Source organism: Cibotium barometz, chromosome 29 (assembly GCF_041138505.1).
Source record: "Cibotium barometz isolate CiBa-2024 chromosome 29, ASM4113850v1, whole genome shotgun sequence".
Taxonomy (NCBI): Eukaryota; Viridiplantae; Streptophyta; class Polypodiopsida; order Cyatheales; family Cibotiaceae; genus Cibotium; species Cibotium barometz.
Genome location: NC_141074.1, coordinates 41618678 through 41634794, shown reverse-complemented (window position 1 = coordinate 41634794; position 16117 = coordinate 41618678). Strand labels below are relative to the sequence as shown.

The 16117-nt window shown below is 48.0% G+C and overlaps 1 protein-coding gene across 1 annotated transcript in view; it reads left to right on the top strand.

Annotated features, from left to right (window-relative positions):
• The window catches only part of LOC147622207 (uncharacterized), a 46928-nt gene that overhangs the window by 12899 nt on the left and 17912 nt on the right, over positions 1-16117 (top strand). The window contains exon 2 of the mRNA XM_086823687.1: positions 819-872. Coding sequence (XP_086679813.1) covers positions 819-872 — 54 coding nt within the window. The remainder of the gene's footprint in view (positions 1-818; positions 873-16117) is intronic.

Sequence of the window (16117 nt, the reverse complement as noted above, 5' to 3'; positions counted from 1 at the left end):
TGTTCTCAGCTTGTTCAATCTGGTAGGTCAATGCCTCCAAGCACCTGATTGTCCCATTGTAGGTGTGCATCTTACCATGGTAACAAGAAACGGTTGTTTTCCAGCCCAAAAATACGAACTTTGTTCTGTTTCTATCTCTGTTTCCTGTTTCCTAATCTCCTCACAAGATTTTCACCACGGATCTTTCCTTTTTAGTTTTTTTTCTCCCAAACTTTCTCTCATCTCCCCCGAATTATGATGCACCTTACGTATCTCGTGTTTCTGGCAAAAATTTCCCTGAGCCCTACTTAATTTCATGTTCATGTATGATGTATAATGTAAAGAATTTGCGTTTGCAAGCCGTTTCGTAGATTCTAATTGTTTTCGTTGCATAGACATTAGCCGTTTCCGTTTCTGTTTCATGCAACTATGCATCTTACTCTCCATGTGTGCAAACCCTAATCAGTGATGACCCTATCTCTTTACATGGGTTACAATTCTCTCTCTCTCTCTCATGTTTAGTTTACTACTTTGTACACGGTCTTTAGTAGTTATGACACGTGCATCTGAGGTATGGTGCATGTGACATGCATCATGTGTCTTTTCAAGTATCGAGTATGGAAAAGTGTCTTAATGAATGTATTATAAGTTTGTAAAATATTAGTTACATGGAGCACCTATTACTAAGTTTATTGCAGTCTGTTTTTATTAATGAAATGGACATTGACCTTTTCAACCACAAACAATGAACAAGAGTCAGACTTTTGTTATCTTGTATCACTTAAATTTACAAGGAATTATCACCCAGCATCTGATTTTGTTTGATGTCTATGCTACAGTATAGACGGCAGATGGATCAATTTCTGCAGACACCAGTCGGCAAGATCTTAACAGTAAGGATTGTTTTGTTTTTCTATATCTGGTTTTTGTTGCTTTTAGACTGCCAATTTGTGTGCATGTGTGTGTGTGTGTGTGAGAGAGAAAGAAAGAAAGAAAGAAAGAAAGAAAGATATATTAACGTCTACGAGAGGCCAAAGTCGGCCTATGAGAGAGAGAGAGAGAGAGAGAGAGAGAGAGAGGCATTTTGAAGGTCTATGAAAGACTCGAAGGGTCTATCAAGACCAAAAAAGTGTTACACGTGATCCATGAGTAAAGATGAGAGAGAGAGAGAGAGTTATGTTAACGTCTTCAAAAGACCCAAAGGGTCTATGAGACCAAAATGATGTACAGTGTCCATGAAGTCTCGTCATGGATGAAATAAGAAAAAGAAACAGTAAACTAAAACTGAAAACTGAAAGCTAAGATCTCAGGTATAGGGTACAATAAGTGATGGGATATGGGAGAGCTGAATAAGAACAATCATTCAACCTTGTATACTGGGCAAGGGCCCATCCAGGATGTCCATCATGGGTGATACAAGGCGGCTAGAGATGTTGATAGTCTGCTGTGAGGATGAGGCTGCTTGATGGCGGGCCACGATCTCTTGAATCTGGGGCTGATGAGCTGAGGGTGGCCAGGGTCCGACGGGACGAGGGCGTCTAACTCTCTGGAGTGTGTGCGCCCGATCTGATGTGACTCCCGTTGGCTTGCTGCGAGGGGGCAGTGTGGTATAGGCTCCCGTATCCACTGTGATGGGCGCTGGTGCCTCCCTATCCGCCCCTCTAGGCTGGGAAAAACTGGTGATGGTAAGCTGAGAGGAGGGCTCTTGGGAATGAGGATCTCTGAGTAGTGGCAGGACTTCATAGGTGCATGTGCCAACATATTGTGGCCCCTAGGGTATGCTTGCTCAGCGGGGTTGCCCAACTCTACCGGTCCATCTGTCTTGGCGGATAGGCTGAGTGTTGCCACAGAGAGAGAGAGAGAGAGAGAGAGAGAGAGAGAGAGAGAGAGTGAGTGTTATCTTAATGTCTTCAAAAGACCCGAGAGAGAGAGTGTTATTATAATGTCTTCAAAAGACCCAAAGGGTCTCTAAGACCAAAATGATGTATGCATAGTGTCCATGAAATCTTGTCATGGATGAAAAAAGAAAAAGCATCAGTAAACTAAAACTCAAAGCTGAAAACTAAGATCTTAGACTCCCGAGATTATACTAGATGAAAAATCTAGATCCTACTATGCCAAGTATATTGTACAATAAGTGATGGGATATGGGAGAGCTGAATAAAAACAATCAATCAACCTTGTAAGCTAGGCAAGGGCCCATCTAGGATGTCCATCATGGACGATACAAGAAGGTTAGAGATGTCGATAGTCTGTTGTGAAGATGAGGCTGCTCGAGTGGGCCGAGATCTCTTGAAGCTTGGGCTGATGAGTTGGGGGTGGTCGGGGTCTGTTGGCGGTCAGCCGCCGTACCGCCGAGCCAGATCAACACCGCCGGATGTCAGAGCCGGTGAGTCGGCGCTCTTTATTGTAGAGCCAGCGTGCCAGAGTTAGGCGTGTCCACCTACCTTATGTGGTTGGGGCATTGGGATGCTTCACGGGTAGAGGTTGTGTGTGTGTTGCTGTATGAGAGCATGGACGACTATGGATTTTCTGAGAGCTGCAATGGATACTCTTTTGTTTCTTCTGTGTTTTCCTTTATGTTGTTTTCTCTATTAGGGCAAAGAGGCCGCTAACACATTGGCGACCCACGATGGCAGCAACCTCCTTTTGATGATGAGGAACAGTGGTTGATTGGTGTTGTTGTCAATGGGAACTGCCCGATGGGGAAGTAGATGCAGAGCTACAACACTTGCTCGGTGAGGGGGTTGACTTGTAGCTCTAGATGCCTTTCTACTCCTCCTCCCTCTTGCCTTGTCAGCCTCTAAATCCTCCCAATCATCATCACGGTGTGGAGCTTGAACTCGCTAGGCTCATCGTGGTAGTTATCCTCCTCCTTAGCGCACGGCTCGTGGCGGCCCCGCTTCAATGATGAGCAAGAAGACAGAGACTTTCTACTCCTGCCGCCATTGCTGCTCTGTTCCACCCCAACAGCTGCCAAGAGCTCGTCATCCAGGGAAGCGTCCCCTATGGAAGCGTAGAAAGCCTCCAAAACCCTAGCACACTGAGCCCGCTTCAGAAACCAAGAGGTAGCGAAACGTCAATCTTCGCCTTCCAGGCCTAGAGCTCACACACTCAGGCCAACAAGGCCAATAGACCGGCTGCTGCAGCAAGATCTGAGAAGATTTTCTTCACCGCCATCGTTGCAACAACGCTACAAGGAGCTGCACGTTAACTTATCACCTGGATGCTCATTCCGCGCATTTCAGACTCCGGAAATTGCTGTGTTCGCAAGTCACCCGGACTGCTGCTCCTGGATTGCCGTCCCTACATCCGCCACCCTGGTGATCATTCCGCAACACACTCGGCCTGCCATCTCCGCACACGCCATCCGGAATCAGATTTCGCAACCAGCCCGCCACTCTCACTTCTCCCATAGCCGGATTCCAATATCGACTCCGTTTCCACCCAGATCCGATTTCTGGCTTCCGCACCCCACTCGGTTTCTTGATTCCGCATTTCTCCACCACCCTCATTCCGCATCCGCCGTACTTCTTCAGCACCTGACTTGCCAGCCCGCCCAACTTCTGGTGATTCTCCATCCGCCACCCTAATTATGCACCCCGACACGATGACTCCAACACCCCCGCTTGCTAATCCCAGACACGGATAAATACTCCACTTGCTAATCTGGAACGCGGATCAGTCTTCCGCTTGATCAACTCGGAAGCTGATCAATCTTCCGCTTGTGACTCGGAAGGCGGACAGTAGGTGCCTTGCTTGATATTGCTCCAAACCGTCTGCATGTGCATGCGACATGGCAACCTGCGTAAAGCAAACAAAGCAGCACAAAGGTAGCAAGGCAAATGCTCGAACGGGCCATTTCTGGAGCTTAGAAGGCAACGATGAGCTTCAATGTGGGACTATGTCATGACCCTGTGAAATTGGTATAGCATAAGTGTAAGCATGGTGGTCGGTGAGCAGGGTAAATATTTAAAGGTTCATATTTGGGGCTAAGGTTTATTGACCCATGTGTGGACAACCCCAAGTGTGAAGGGGGACCAAGGAATTAAAATTCATAAGGTTTTATAACTTTGGGTGGCCCCTAGGAAGGTTTTAAAAACCTTAAGTGGCCCCTAGGATATTTATGGGGGGGGCTACTCTACTTTTGGAGTACACTCCTCCCTCTCTCTATCTATCTCATGCTTTTTGGAAAAGAGTGCTGAGGGGCAGCGTGGAGTTGGGATTTCCTGAGAAAAACACATATAGGTAGGCTGCAGGCTGCGCTTCACTTACTCTTGCCTTTGGAGGGACTGTAGGCAGGCAGCGCTGATTGCAGGCGTGGGAAAAAAAGCTACTGGAAATTTTGCGCTGCTGGTCACATGTGGCTTTTTGGAAGGGCTGCAGGTGGGCTGTACTGCTGAAGCTACAGGGGCAGCCTAACACTCCTCTATGCATGCTATTAAGAGATTGAAGCTGGTTGCTGTGCTGCGCTACAGGGCAGAGACAGGCCATATTATCTCTCTCTTTCTTTGGTCTTTGGAGGATAACCGGCTGTTGTGCTGCAGAGAAAACATACCCTTACAGAAGCTTCTTCTTTCTCCTTTGCTTTTGGCAAGAAGCTGTTTGTTAGCTGAGAAGCGTGGACTGTAAGAGGGGAACACAAGGCTGGACAACAGGTTCTCTCATAGACTTTCTCTCTCCCGGCTACAAGACAGAATGGGGCTTTTTCCTCGCGTCTTTTCTCTCTTGTGAAAAGCGACAAAGATGTAAGTTTCTCTCTCTCTTTGTGAGCAGGTGGGACTGCAGGAGTTGTCTTATGGAGTCTCTCTTTTCACTGGCTCGTGACTGTTCCAGAGTGGTTCTCTCTGGTCCTTTGTGAGAGGAAGGGTTTGGTAGTTGAGAGGGTGGAAACAGGACAAGATTGTGGGCTGATTTGGAAGTGTTTGTGGACTGTTTTCATGGCTGAGTTTGTGGCTATGTGCATGGTTCAGTCAGATGCATATTCAAGTCCTCATGGATGTACAGACTTAGCAGATTAGAGGAGATAACAGTGTGGTGTTCTTGGGACACAAGACTGTGTAACCTCTATGCTAAGAGGTCCTGAGGATTGGCAGATTGGACTTGCAGACATATGAGCCATAAATGGGCATGTTGTAATCATCTAAAACTTTTCCATTGAAATTGAATAAAGAAATACCAAAAGCGGCGCCAAGCTTTGGGGCCAACAGGTGTCGTTCTCTTCTTGTGTTGGAGCACTCTAGCTCCTATTTAATTGTTTATTGGCTGGACTACAATTGGATTGGGTGACTACTAGTTTACCGCACTTTGGTTTCTACCAGAGGCCGGTTTCACTATACACGTTTGCATAGGCACACGGCAAGGCAAAGATGAGCACGGGTGAAGCGGAGTTAGGTATCTAACCAACACTCGGAGTCTAGGCATGTGGGAGAAACCGAATGGTTGCTTTGGCTTTGGAAGCTCCAAAGGCACCCCTTCGACTAGCTGAATCCGCAAGCGGATTAATATTCCGCTTGATGAAAACCGAAACCGGAAGCAGAAGCATTCCGCTTGATGAAACCCGGACGCGGCTCAAGCAAAATCCGCTTCCAGCGCTTTGCATGGATTCGAAAGCCATCATGTCCAGTACTCTGATTGCAGCACCCGCACTGAGATCCCACTGACCAAACTGTCTAGATTGTCTCGGCTATAGAAGCAACAGCGAACAAACGGATTCGACCAGATATGGATACAAGTATGTGCTGTAAAGCTGAGTATCCCTCAATAATGGGCTGGAAAGCATGTAAGCATTTCGGCAGTCAAAAACATCGGTCTAGTGACTATGTTACCTATAGGTAGTCTGGACAACATAGCCATGGAACCAATGATTGCTTATACCATGTATGTCGCCAATGCGGATTCTAGGGTCACAGCTCCCGGATGTGCCCAAATGCATTGTTGGAGTAGTTTGAGGATGTGCAGCACCGATGGCTCAAGCGGAAGAATACACACGATATTGACCACCTTCTGAAGAGTAAAAAGGAGCTAAAGCAGTTTCTCAAAGATGTTGCCTCAGTCATGGAATGGCATTTCCAACACCCTCGAAGAGGAGACTTTTTGCTGCAGGATATGGCGTGGATGGTAACTGCAATCCGAAACCTCTTGTCTAATGTCAAGCATGCAATTGCAGACCTCGAGGATGAGGCCAGTAGTTCGGACAGCAGCTCGGATATTGACTCTAAGGCTTTTGATGCTGATCCGGATGCTGACTATGGTTGCCATGGTAATGGAGTGGATATGACTGCGATTGTGTAACATGCGGAAGCTCTGGGAGTCTTCTTTCAGCCCTAAACACTCTTGGAAACCATCTGATGCAAAAACGCAGATATAGAGAGAGAGAGTAGCGAGAGAGAGAGGTGCTGGAAATTCAGTATATTCATATGGTACAAAAAGGTACCCTAATCTACAGCCATGGGCTGCCTTACATAAAAGGTGGTAACACACCAAAAATCTGTCCCCCTATGGGACTCCTAATGACCCAATCCCTAGAGGATTGAATGATTAAAACAATGAGCAAGGGGGCCTATTTATAGCCCTTGGAATACATGGGGAACTGGCTGATTGTTGGTCGGCCAGTCATAAATGCCTTAAATGCTATTTAATTCATCCGACCGGTCCTCCTCCTTGCGCCTGCTGCTGCCCCTATTTGCTGGTTCAGCCGACCACGTCTATGGGCAGCCGACACCACCTGTCCTGCAGCCGACACATCTCTGGCACTGTTGATGTCAACCGACAGTCCTTTCTGGCAGCCAGCCGACTGCATCACCCCTCCATGATCCCAATTTGTCCTGCTCCAAGTCCACCACAGATGCTACACCTGAGGTTCCTCAATTTTGGTTCTTCCTATCTTTTACTGGCTCATACTCTTTATCTTGCTGCCTCTTCTGGATGTAGCCCTGAAAATGTCCATGGCATCTATGATGCACATGACATCCCCCTCTGCTAAACTTGATGACGGGAATCCAACCTGCTCTTGGATGACTGTCATCATCCCAATCCTGTCCCGAAGTCCCTCTGTCATCATCCATCCCTGGCAACCCTTTTTCTCTGAAAACCCGGCCTGTTCTCCAAACCACTCTGTCTTAGACGAAGATCTATGCATCTAGTTTCCTCTAGTCCACAATCCATTCCTACCCTAACTCTGAACACCGTCTTGGTCTTCATTCCTGAGAAATGAGTCTGGCACTCTCACATCACCCTTGGAGGATCAACCTCCCTTGGGACCGTTGCCCGAGAACCTATCTGGCTCACAGGACTGCCATCCCCTTTGGCACTGTGGAACACCATCAACAAACCTCCTGGGAGTTCTCCCGATCTGTGTTCCCTCCTTGGGCTTCGTGTCCGTGTACTTTCCTATACCTTGGACCTATACACCATCATATGGGACTGAGTTAGTGTTTAGCTTTGCTGAGCCTGATGCTTTGATACCGATGTAACATGCGGAAGCTCTGGGAGTCTTCTTTCAGCCCTTAACACTCTTGGAAACCATCTGATGCAAAAACGCAGATATAGAGAGAGAGTAGAGAGAGAGAGAGAGAGAGGTGCTGGAAATTCAGTATATTCATATGGTACAAAAAGGTACCCTAATCTACAGCCATGGGCTGCCTTACATAAAAGGTGGTAACACACCAAAAATCTGTCCCCCTGTGGGACTCCTAATGACCCAATCCCTAGAGGATTGAATGATTAAAACAATGAGCAAGGGGGCCTATTTATAGCCCTTGGAATACATGGGGAACTGGCCGACTGCAGGTACGCCAGTCATAAATGCCTTAAATGCTATTTAATTCATCCGACCGGTCCTCCTCCTTGCGCCTGCTGCCCCTATTTGCTGGTTTAGCCAACCACGTCTATGGGCAGCTGACACCACGTGTCCTGCAGCCGACACATGCTGATGTCAGCTGACAGTCCTTTTTGGCAGCCAGCCGACTGCATCACCCCTTAATGATCCCAATTTGTCCTGCTCCAAGTCCACCACAGATGCTACACCTGAGGTTCCTAAATTTTGGTTCATCCTATCTTTTACTGGCTCATACTCTTTATCTGGCTGCGTCTTCTGGATGTAGCCCTGAAAATGTCCATGGCATCTATGAGGCACATGACATCCCCCTCTGCTAAACTTGATGACGGGAATCCAACCTGCTCTTGGATGACTGTCATCATCCCAATCCTGTCCCGAAGTCCCTCTGTCATCATCCATCTCTGGCAACCCTTTTTCTCTGAAAACCCGGCCTGTTCTCCAAACCACTCTATCTCAGACGAAGATCTATGCATCTAGTTTCCTCTAGTCCACAAGCCATTCCTGCCCTGACTCTGAACAGAGTCTTGGTCTTCATTCCCGAGAAATGAATCTGGCACTCTCACATCACCCTTGGAGGATCAACCTCCCTTGGGACCGTTGCCTGAGAACCTATCTGGCTCACAGGACTGCCATCCCCTCTGGTAGTTTGGAACACCACCAACAAACCTCTTGGGAGTTCTTCCCGATCTGTGTTCCTTCCTTGGGCTTCGTGTCCGTGTACTTTCCTATACCTTGGACCTGTACACCATCATATGGGGCTGAGTCAGTGTTTAGCTTTGCTGAGCCTGATGCTTTGATATCAATGTAACATGCGGAAGCTCTGGGAGTCTTCTTTCAGCCCTAAACACTCTTGGAAGCCATCTGATGCAAAAACGCAGATATAGAGAGAGAGTAGAGAGAGAGGGAGGTGCTGGAAATCCAGTATATTCATATGGTACAAAAAGGTACCCCAATCTACAGCCATGGGCTGCCTTACATAAAAGGTGGTAACACACCAAAAATCTGTCCCCCTATGGGACTCCTAATGACCCAATCCCTAGAGGATTGAATGATTAAAACAATCTCTTCTGGATGTAGCCGTGAAAATGTCCATGGCATCTATGATGCACATGACATCCCCCTCTGCTAAACTTGATGACGGGAATCCAACCTGCTCTTGGATGACTGTCATCATCCCAATCCTGTCCCAAAGTCCCTCTGTCATCATCCATCCCTGGCAACCCTTTTCTTCTGAAAACCCGGCCTGTTCTCCAAACCACTCTGTCTGAGACGAAGATCTATGCATCTAGTTTCCTCTAGTCCACAATCCATTCCTGCTATGACTCAGAACACCGTCTTGGTCTTCATTGCTTAGAAATGAATCTGGCACTCTCACATCACCCTTGGAGGATCAACCTCCCTTGGGACCGTTGCCTGAGAACCTATGTGGCTCACAGGACTGCCATCCGCTCTGGCAGTTTGGAACACCACCAACAAACCTCTTGGGAGTTCTTCCCGATCTGTGTTCCTTCCTTGGGCTTCGTGTCCATGTACTTTCCTATACCTTGGACCTGCACACCATCATATGGGACTGAGTCAGTGTTTAACTTTGCTGAGCGTGATGCTTTGATACCAATGTAACATGCGGAAGCTCTGGGAGTCGTCTTTCAGCCCTAAACACTCTTGGAAACCATCTGATGCAAAAACGCAAATATAGAGAGAGAGTAGAGAGAGAGAGAGGTGCTGGAAATTCAGTATATTCGTATGGTACAAAAAGGTACCCCAATCTACAGCCATGGGCTGCCTTACATAAAAGGTGGTAACACACCAAAAATCTTTTTCCTATGGGACTCCTAATGACCCAATCCCTAGAGGATTGAATGATTAAAACAATGAGCAAGGGGCCTATTTATAGCCCTGGGAATACATGGGGATTTGGCTGACTACTGGTCAGCTAGTCATAAATGCCTGAAATGCTATTTAATTCATCCGACCGGTCCTCGTCCTTGCGCCTGCTGTTGCTGCCCCTATTTGCTGGTGGAGCCGACCACGTCTCTGGGCAACCGACATCACCTGTCCTGCAGCTGGCACATCTCTGGCACTGCTGATGTCAGCCGACAGTCCTTTCTGGCAGCCAGCCGACTGCATCACCCCTCCATGATCCCAATTTGTCCTGCTCCAAGTCCACCACAGATGCTACACCTGAGGTTCCTAAATTTTGGTTCATCCTATCTTTTACTAGCTCATACTCTTTATCTGGCTGCCTCTTCTGGTGTAGCCCTGAAAATGTCCATGGCATCTATGATGCACATGACATCCCCCTCTGCTAAACTTGATGACGCGAATCTAACCTGCTCTTGGATGACTATCATCATCCCAATCCTGTCCCGAAGTCCCTCTGTCATCATCCATCCCTGGCAACCCTTTTTCTCTGAAAACCCGGCCTGTTCTCCAAACCACTGTCTCAGACGAAGATCTATGCATCTAGTTTCCTCTAGTCCACAATCCATTCCTGCCCTGACTCTGAACACCGTCTTGGTCTTCATTGCTGAGAAATGAATCTGGCACTCTCACATCACCCTTGGAGGATCAACCTCCCTTGGGACTGTTGCCCGAGAACCTATCTGGCTCACAGTACTGCCATCCCCTCTGGCAATTTGGAACACCACCAACAAACCTCCTGGGAGTTCTTCCCGATCTGTGTTCCTTGCTTGGGCTTCGTGTCCTTGTACTTTCCTATACCTTGGACCTGTACACCATCATAGGGGACTGAGTCAGTGTTTAGCTTTGCTGAGCCTGATGCTCTGATACCAATGTAACATGCGGAAGCTCTGGGAGTCTTCTTTCAGCCCTACACACTCTTGGAAACCATCTGATGCAAAAACGCAGATATAGAGAGAGAGTAGAGATAGAGAGAGGTGCTGGAAATTCAGTATATTCATATGGTACAAAAAGGTACCCCAATCTACAGCCATGGGCTGCCTTACATAAAAGGTGGTAACACACCAAAAATCTGTCCCCCTATGGGACTCCTAATGACCCAATCCCTAGAGGATTGAATGATTAAAACAATGAGCAAGGGGCCCTATTTATAGCCCTTGGAATACATGGGGATTTGGCTGACTACTGGTCGGCCAGTCATAAATGCGTGAAATGCTATTTAATTCATCCGACCGGTCCTCGTCCTTGCGCCTGCTGCTGCCCCTATTTGCTGGTGGAGCCGACCACGTCTCTGGGCAGCCGACATCACTTGTCCTGCAGCTGGCACATCTTTGGCACTGCTGATGTCAGCCGACAGTCCTTTCTGGCAGCCAGCCGACTGCATCACCCCTCCATGATCCCAATTTGTCCTGCTCCAAGTCCACCAGAGATGCTACACCGGAGGTTCCTAAATTCTGGTTCTTGCTATCTTTTACTGGCTCATACTCTTTATCTGGCTGCCTCTTCTGGATGTAGCCCTGAAAATGTCCATGGCATCTATGATGCACATGACATCCCCCTCTGCTAAACTTGATGACGGGAATCCAACCTGCTCTTGGATGACTATCATCATCCCAATCCTGTCCCGAAGTCCCTCTGTCATCATCCATCCCTGGCAACCCTTTTTCTCTGAAAACCCGGCCTGTTCTCCAAACCACTCTTTCTGAGAGGAAGATCTATGCGTCTAGTTTCCTCTAGTCCACAATCCATTCCTGCCCTGACTCTGAACACCGTCTTGGTCTTCATTCTTGAGAATTGAGTCTGGCACTCTCACATCACCCTTGGAGGATCACCCTCCCTTGGGACCGTTGCCCGAGAACCTATCTGGCTCACAGGACTGCCATCCCCTCTGGCAATGTGGAACACCACCAACAAACCTCTTGGGAGTTCTTCTCGATCTGTGTTCCTTGCTTGGGCTTCGTGTCCGTGTACTTTCCTATACCTTGGACCTGTACACCATCATATGGGACTGAGTCAGTGTTTAGCTTTGCTGAGCTTGATGCTCTGATACCAATGTAACATGCGGAAGCTGTGGGAGTCTTCTTTCAGCCCTAAACACTCTTGGAAACCATCTGATGCAAAAACGCAGATATAGAGAGAGAGTAGAGAGAGAGAGAAAGGTGCTGGAAATTCAGTATATTCATATGGTACAAAAAGGTACCCTAATCTACAACCATGGGCTGCCTTACATAAAAGGTGGTAACACACCAAAAATCTGTCCCCCTCTGGGACTCTTAATGACCCAATCCCTAGAGGATTGAATGATTAAAACAATGAGCAAGGGGGCCTATTTATAGCCCTTGGAATACATGGGGAAGTGGCCGACTGCTGGTCGGCCAGTCATAAACGCCTTAAGTGCTATTTAATTCATCCGACCGGTCCTCCTCCTTGCGCCTGCTGCTGCCCCTATTTGCTGGTTCAGCCGACCATGTCTATGGGCAGCCGACACCACCTGTCCTGCAGATGACACATCTTTGGCACTGCTGATGTCAGCCGACAGTCCTTTTTGGCAGCCAGCCGACTGCATCACCCCTACATGATCCCAATTTGTCCTGCTCCAAGTCCACCAGAGATGCTACACCCGAGGTTCCTAAATTCTGGTTCTTGCTATCTTTTATTGGCTCATACTCTTTATCTGGCTGCCTCTTCTGGATGTAGCCCTGAAAATGTCCATGGCATCTATGATGCACATGACATCCCCCTCTGCTAAACTTGATGACGGGAATCCAACCTGCTCTTGGATGACTGTCATCATCCCAATCCTGTCTCGAAGTCCCTCTGTCATCATCCATCCCTGGCAACCCTTTTTCTGTGAAAACCCGGCGTGTTCTCCAAACCACTCTGTCTCAGACGAAGATCTATGCATCTAGTTTCCTCTAGTCCACAGTCCATTCCTGCCCTGACTCTGAACATCGTCTTGGTCTTCATTGTTGAGAAATGAATCTGGCACTCTCACATCACCCTTGTAGGATCAACCTCCCTTGGGACCGTTGCCCGAGAACCTATCAGGCTCACACGACTGCCATTCCCTTTGGCAGTGTGGAACACCACCAACAAACCTCCTGGGAGTTCTTCCCGATCTGTGTTCCTTCCTTGGGCTTCGTGTCCGTGTACTTTCCTATACCTTGGACCTGTACACCATCATATGGGACTGAGTCAGTGTTTAGCTTTGCTGAGCCTGATGCTGTGATACCAATGTAACATGCGGAAGCTCTGGGAGTCTTCTTTCAGCCCTAAACACTCTTGGAAACCATCTGATTCAAAAACGCAGATATAGAGAGAGAGTAGAGAGAGAGAGAGGTGCTCGAAATTCAGTATATTCATATGGTACAAAAAGGTACCCCAATCTACAGCCATGGGCTGCCTTACATAAAAGGTGGTAACACACCAAAAATCTGTCTCCCTATGGGACTCCTAATGACCCAATCCGGATTGAATGATTAAAACAATGAGCAAGGGGGCCTATTTATAGCCCTTGGAGTACATGGGGAATTGGCCGACTGCTGGTCAGCCAGTCATAAATGCCTTAAATGCTATTTAATTCATCCGACCGGTCCTCCTCCTTGCGCCTCTTGCTGCCCCTATTTCCTGGTTCAGCCGACCACGTCTATGGGCAGCCGACACCACCTGTCCTGCAGCCGACACATGTCTGGCACTGCTGATGTCAGTCGACAGTCCTTTCTGGCAGCCAGCCGACTGCATCACCCCTCCATGATCACAATTTGTCGTGCTCCAAGTCCACCACAGATGCTACACCTGAGGTTCCTAAATTCTGGTTCTTTCTATCTTTTACTATGTCATACTCTTTATCTGGCTACCTCTTCTTGATGTAGCCCTGAAAATGTCAATGGCATCTATGATGCACATGACATCCCCCTCTGCTAAACTTGATGATGGGAATCCAACCTGCTCTTGGATGACTGTGATCATCCCAATCCTATCCCGAAATCCCTCTGTCATTATCCATCCCTGGCAACCCTTTTTCTCTGAAAACCCGGCCTGTTCTCCAAACCACTGTCTTAGACGAAGCATCTAGTTTCCTCTAGTCCACAATCCATTCTTGCCCTGACTTTGAACACCGTCTTGGTCTTCATTCCTGAGAAATGAGTTTGGCACTCTCACATCACCCTTGGAGGATCAGCCTCCCTTGGGACCGTTGCCTGAGAACCTATCTGGCTCACAGGACTGCCATCCCCTCTGGCACTGTGGAACACCACCAACAAACCTCCTGGGAGTTCATCTCGATCTGTGTTCCTTCCTTGGGCTTCGTGTCTGTGTACTTTCCTGTACCTTGAACCTGTACACCATCATATGGGACTGAGTCAGTGTTTAGCTTTGCTGAGCTTGATGCTCTGATACCAATGTAACATGCGGAAGCTCTGGGAGTCTTCTTTCAGCCCTAAACACTCTTGGAAACCATCCGATGCAAAAACGCAGATATAGAGAGAGAGTAGAGAGAGAGAGAGGTGCTGGAAATTCAGTATATTCATATGGTACAAAAAGGTACCCTAATCTACAGCCATGGGCTGCCTTACATAAAAGGTGGTAACACACCAAAAATCTGTCCCTCTATGGGACTCCTAATGACCCAATGCGGATTGAATGATTAAACCAATGAGCAATGGGGCCTATTCATAGCCCTTGGAATACATGGGGAATTGGCCGACTGCTGGTCAGCCAGTCATAAATGCCTTAAATGCTATTTAATTCATCCGACCGGTCCTCCTCCTTGCGCCTGCTACTGCCCCTATTTGCTGGTTCAGCCGACCATGTCTATGGGCAGCCGACACCACCTGTCCTGCAGCCGACACATCTTTGGCACTGCTGATGTCAGCCAACAGTCCATTCTGGCAGCCAGCCGACTGCATCACCCCTGCATGATCCCAATTTGTCCTGCTCCAAGTCCACCACAGATGCTACACCTGAGGTTTCTAAATTTTGGTTCTTCCTATCTTTTACTTGCTCATACTCTTTATCTGGCTGCCTCTTCTAGATGTAGGCCTGAAAATGTCCATGGCATCTATGATGCACATGACATCCCCCTCTGCTAAACTTGATGACAGGAATCCAACCTGCTCTTGGATGACTGTCATCATCCCAATCCTGTCCCGAAATCCCTCTGTCATCATCCATCCTTGGCAACCCTTTTTCTCTGAAAACCCGGCCTATTCTCCAAACCACTCTGTCTTAGACGAAGATCTATGCATCTAGTTTCCTCTAGTCCGCAATCCATTCCTGCCCTGACTCTGAACACCGTCTTGGTCTTCATTCCTGAGAATTGAGTCTGGCACTTTCACATCACCCTTGGAGGATCAACCTCCCTTGGGACCGTTGCCTGAGAACCTATCTGGCTCACAGGACTGCCATCCCCTCTGGCAGTGTGGAACACCACGAACAAACCTCCTGGGAGTTCTTCCCGATCTGTGTTCCTTCCTTGGGCTTCGTGTCGGTGTACTTTCCTGTACATTGGACCTGTACACGATCATATGGGACTGAGTCAGTGTTTAGCTTTGCTGAGCCTGATGCTCTGATACCAATGTAACATGCGGAAGCTCTGGGAGTCTTCTTTCAGCCCTAAACACTCTTGGAAACCATCTGATGCAAAAACGCACGTATAGAGAGAGAGTAGAGAGAGAGAGAGGTGCTGGAAATTCAGTATATTCATATGGTACAGAAAGGTACCCTAATCTACAGCCATGGGCTGCCTTACATAAAAGGTGGTAACACACCAAAAATCTATCCCCCTATGGGACTCCTAATGACCCAATCCCTAGAGGATTGAATGATTACAACAATGAGCAAGGGGGCCTATTTATAGCCCTTGGAATACATGGGGAACTGGTCGACTGCTGGTCGGCCAGTCATAAATGTCGTAAATGCTATTTAATTCATCCGATCGGTCCTCCTCCTTGCGCCTGCTGCTGCCCCTATTTGCTGGTTCAGCCGACCACGGCTATGGCAGCCGACACCACGTGTCCTGGAGCCGACACATCTCTAGCATAGCTGATGTCAGTCGACAGTCCTTTCTGGTAGCCAGCCGACTCCATCACCCCTCCATGATCCCAATCTTTCCTGCTCTAAGTCCACCACAGATGGTACACCTGAGGTTCCTAAATTCTGGTTCTTCCTATCTTTTACTGGCTCATACTCTTTATCTGGCTGCCTCTTCTGGATGTAGCCCTGAAAATGTCCATGGTATCTATGATGCACATGACATCCCCCTCTGCTAAACTTGATGACGGGAATCCAACCTGCTCTTGGATGACTGTCATCATCCCAATCCTGTCCCGAAGTCCCTCTGTCATCATCCATCCCTGGCAACCCTTTTTCTCTGAAAAC